This window comes from Vombatus ursinus, unplaced genomic scaffold (assembly GCF_900497805.2).
Source record: "Vombatus ursinus unplaced genomic scaffold, bare-nosed wombat genome assembly UNPS02002235.1, whole genome shotgun sequence".
NCBI lineage: Eukaryota > Metazoa > Chordata > Mammalia > Diprotodontia > Vombatidae > Vombatus > Vombatus ursinus.
The window spans coordinates 966-5,903 of record NW_020942013.1 but is presented as its reverse complement, the minus strand read 5'-3'; the positions used below and the strand labels follow the sequence as shown (position 1 = coordinate 5,903).

Here is a 4,938-nt window from a genome sequence, read left to right as displayed (position 1 = left end):
GTTGGCGAAGGAGAGCCTGCAGGGAGAGGCAGAAGCCAAGGTGACTCAGGGCCGAAGTGAAGCCGACAGAGACAAGGAGCAGGATGTAGAAGCCATGACCAGCAGGCTCCGGGACCTGCTGAAGGAGCTGCCCGTGGAGAACAAGGCCACGCTGCAGTACCTCCTTCGGCACCTTCGGAGGTGAGGAGGGGGAGGGGGCCGGGCAGGGGCTCCCCAGGTGCCCCGAGGGAGGAGGGAGAGGCCGCCGTCCCTCATGATGCATCCCAGACCTGGAGTCAGGGACCCTTGCCTGTGAGTGTGTGTTAAGAATGTGTTTTTTCAATTGACAAAAGTCTCTTTTTTTCCTTCTTCCATCTACCCCCCTCATTGAAAAAAAAGAAAAACAAACCCCTTATAATATATCTAGTCAAGCAAGACACATTTCGCCATTGGCCACGTCCCAGTAATCCATACCCTGAGTCCATCAACCTCTCTGTCAGGAGGTGGGAAGTGCGTTTTGTCGTGAACCTTTTGGAATCCTTGCAAAGGATTCATCACAAATCCTTTGGTCATTGGGTTGGTCGGCGTTCTTAAGTTTTTTATTAAAGCTGTTTGTTTTTACAATGTTGTTATTGTATAAATTGTTCTCCAGCAGCCCTGGTTTTGAATTTTTATCCTGATAATTGACTGGCTGTGTGACCTTGGACAAATTGTTGAACCCCTCTGAGTCTCAGTTTCCTCATCTGTAAAATGTGGAGGGTCAGACCAGCTGATCTCTAAGGTCCCTCCAGCTTGCGGTGTCGTGGGCTAATGGGTCAGGACGACTGGGCTTCCACTCTTGCCCTCCAAAAGGTGTTGGCCAGCTGGGTGGTCAGTCTGAGCCCATTCCCTCCTCTGTAAAGTGGACATCTGATCATCACAGTGCCTCCAGTTCTGGACCAGGCTGGCTGTGAACGTCACATAAATGAATGTAGGGGAAAGCTCTTGGCAAACCTCAAAATCCCATCCCAGAGTGGTCGTGCAGAAAAGGCAAGCACAACCTTTAAACTGCTATAGGACATGTATAATGCTGTGATTTTTAAAAATCTTTTATTTTTTTTTCCAGTTACATGTAAAAACATCTTTTAACATTAGCTTTTTTTCTTTTTTTTTGATTTTGAGTTCCATATTCTCTCCTACCCTCCCCACCTTCCCCTGTCATTGAGAAGGCAAGCAGTTTGATAAAGATTATACAGGTGCAAAACACATTTCCATGTTAGGCTATGAAAGAAAACACAGCCCTCCCTCCAAAAAAAATAAAAAGAAAAAAAGGTAAAAAATAGTAGATCTGCATTCAGACTCCATCAGTTCTTTCTCGGGAGGTGGACAGCATGTTTAATTGTCTTGGATCACTGTATTGCTCAGGGTAGCTAAGTCATTCGCAGTTGATCGTTGTCACTGTGTACCATGTTCTCCTGTTCTGCTCACTTTACTTGCATCAGTTCATACAAGCCTTTCGAGGTTTTTCTGAAACCGTCCTGTGTCATTTTTTACAGCACGGTAGTGTTCCATCACACTCAAACACCACAACTTGTTCAACCATTGTGTAGTTGATGGGCATCCCCTCAATTTCCAGTTCTTTGCCACCACAAAAAGAGCTTTTGTACATAGAGGTCCTTTTCCTTCTTCTTTGATCTCTTTGGGATACAGACTCAGTAGTGGTGTTTGACCCCAGTGCTGGGTCAAAGGGTTTGCACAGTTTTACAGCCCTTTGGGCTTAGTTCCAAATTGCTCTCCAGAATGGTTGGATCAGTTCACAACTCCACCAACAGTGCATTAGGATCTCAATTTTCCCACATCCTCTGCAACATTTATCATTTTCTTTTTCTGTTGTATAGCCACTCTGATAGGTGTGAGTTGGTACCTCAAAGTTGTTTTAATTTGCATTTCTCAACAGTGATTTAGAGTATATTTTCATAAGACTATAGATCGCTTTGATTTCTTCTTTTGAAAACTGCCTGTTCATATCCTTTGACCATTTAACAGTTGGGCAATGAGTTGTATTCTTATGAATTTAATTCAGTTCTCTGTGTATTTGAGAAATGAGGCTTTTATTAGAGATACTTGTGCAAATTTTTTTCTTTTTTTAAAATTAATTTATTTATTTTTAGTTTTTAGCATTCACTTCCATAAGCTTTTGAGTTTTAAATTTTCTCCTCCTTCCTTCCTTCCCCCCTCCTCAAGACAGTATGTAATCTGATATAGGCTCTGTATATACATTCCTATTAAACATGTTTTCACATTAGTCATGTTGTAAAGAAGAATTAGAACCAGTAGGAAGAACCATGAGAAAGAAGAACTAAAATAGAAGAAAAAAAAAAAGAGCAAATAGTATGCTTCGATCTGCTTTCAGACTCCATAATTCTTTCTCTGGATATGGATATTTGCTGTAAATTTTCCCCCCAGCTTTCTGTTTTCCTTTAATCTTGGTTGCATTGGTTTTGTTTGTGCAAAACCTTTTTAATTTGATATAATCCAAATTACCATTTTACATCTCACAATGCTCTCTATCTCTTGTTTGGTCCTAAATTCTTCCCTCATCTGGCAGGTAATATATCCCATACTCCCCTAATTTGCCTGTGGTATTGCCCTTTATATCTAAATCACATATCCATTTTGACCTTATGACGAATGGTGTAATATGTTGCTCTATACCTAGTTTTTGCCAAACTGTTTTCCTGTTTTGTCAACTAGTGCTTTCTTGTCCCAAAAGCTTGGATCTTTGTGTTTGTTAAACACTGTTGTGTATTATGTACTAATCTATTCCACTGATCCACCACTGTGTTTCTTAGCCAGTTCTGGTGATTACCACTTTGTAATACAGTTTGAGATCTGGTACGGTTAAGCCACCTTACTGCATGTTTTGTTTTGTTTTTTTAATTGATTCCCTTGGAATGTTTGACCTTTCGTTTTTGTCATTTTTTTCTAGTTCTATAAAATAATATTTTTTGGTAGTTTGATTGGTATGGCATTGAATAGGTAAATGAATTTAGATAGAATTGTCATTTTTGATCACTGGCTCAAGCCTCCCCGTGAGCAGTTCATATTTTTGCAGTTGTTTAGATCTGCCTTTATTTGTGTGAAAAGTGTTTTGTGGTTGTGTTTCTATAGTTCCTGGGTTTGTCTTGGCAGACAGACTCCCAAGTGTTTTATATCGTCTGAAGTTATTTTCAGTGGAATTTCCCTTCCTCTCTCTGGCTGCTGGACTTTGTTAGTAATCTATAGAAACACCGATGATTGGTGAGGGCTTCTTTTCTGTCCTGTGACTGTGCTGAAGCTGTTCGTTGTTTCACTTAGTTTTTCAGTGAATTCTCTAGGGTTCTCTACAAAGAGGGATCGACTGCATGCCTAGCTCTTCTTGATATGTCATCTTATCGTCCCGGGCAGGGTTGTGGAAGCGGAGGAGGACACCAAGATGACGCCGAGCAGCCTGGGCATCATTTTTGGGCCTACCCTGCTGCGCCCGCGGCCCACGGAGGCCACTGTGTCCCTCTCCTCCCTGGTGGACTACCCGCACCAGGCACGCATCGTGGAAATTCTCATCTCCTTCTACAGCGTCATCTTTGAGGTCCCGGCGGAGGAGGCGCAGGAGGAGAGCGCCACCAGCGAGGTGGGTGTGCGGGAGCTCTGTCCGGGGCTCCTCGGAGAGTGGGGAGCGCCGAGCAGCCAGTCACCCGGGGCCCCTGGATGCAGCACGCTGGCCCCCCGTGGGCTTGTAGGAATAGCGCTTGTCTGCATTAATATGTTTCGTGGGTCAGGATGAATCCATGTTAGGAATCGTCATATTCATCAAGCACAATCCGTTTCTGTAGGTGTTTCAAGCTTATAACTTGCTTTTCCCACAATAATCGCATGGGGTAAATTATGTCATTCTTACTCCCATTCTACCGATGAAAATGCTGAAAACACTCTCTGAGGAGAGCTAGAATGATTTGCCCGTGATCTGATAGCTGGGAGAATTTGAATTCAGTGCTTTCCACATTGTCTCATCGACTCCTTAGCATGGAAGGGGTCATCTCGTCTTTCTCTGTAGGCCAGGGATCCTTCTCAGCCTTCCCAGGACGGAAGAGTAGGTAGGGACTGAGTGGGAGTGGGCAGCCTAGGGTGGAAGCAATAGCTTTCCCTGTTCTCACTTCTGCCATCCCCATCTTGTCCGCAGGCTAGACCATACCCCCAGCATGCCGTGTGTGAACACCCATACTTAGCACCTGGGTGACCCGGGGCAAGTCACTTAACCTGTCTGCCTCAGTTTCCTCAGCTGTAAAATGGGGATGATAATAATAGCGCGTACCGCCCAGGGTCTTGTGAGGATCAAGTTTGAGATGATATTTGTAAAGTACTGGCACATAGTGGCCACTTCAGGAACACTTATGTCCTTCCTTCGTTTGTTCTCCTGAGCCTCAGTTTTTCTCATCTGTTTGTAACTGTTAAAACAATTAAGGTAGATCGAGGCACAGACGGGGCAGCTGGTTGGCACACTGGATAGAATGCTGGGCCCGGAGTCAGAAAGACCTGAGTTTAGATGTGGTCCACACACTTACTACCTCTGTGACCCTAGGCAAGTTGCTTCACCCTGTTTGCCTCAGTTTCCTCATCTGTAAAATGAGCTGGAAGAGGAAATGACAAACCTCTCCAGGATCTCTGCCAAGAAACCCCCAAATGGGGTCATGAGGGGACAGCCTCAACTGAAAACAACTGAACAGCAGCAAGAGGTGCAGATTCTGAGCATGATCAGTTTATTAGGAAAGCATGAATTTCCCAAGAGATGGGACCTGGGCTTCCCCAGCAAGCTAAGACCCCAAATGGGGAACGGCTCCCCTTTTTAAAGGGTTGTGATTGGTGAGAGATTGGGAGTGAGAGGCCGGCAACACCCCCTCCCTCCCTTATGTGGCTGAGAAATGTCCATGGCTTGACTCACCT

At 44.5% G+C, this 4,938-nt stretch overlaps 1 protein-coding gene across 1 annotated transcript; it reads left to right on the top strand.

The window, feature by feature from the left end:
* The first annotated feature begins 56 nt into the window (after positions 1–56).
* On the top strand, positions 57–3,824 carry LOC114048510 (rho GTPase-activating protein 45-like). Its single transcript, XM_027869469.1, has 2 exons — positions 57–180; positions 3,406–3,824. Exons 1-2 carry the CDS (start codon positions 95–97, stop codon positions 3,779–3,781), a joined length of 462 nt encoding a protein of 153 aa, XP_027725270.1. The 5' UTR covers positions 57–94; the 3' UTR covers positions 3,782–3,824.
* Positions 3,825–4,938: the final 1,114 nt, after the last annotated feature.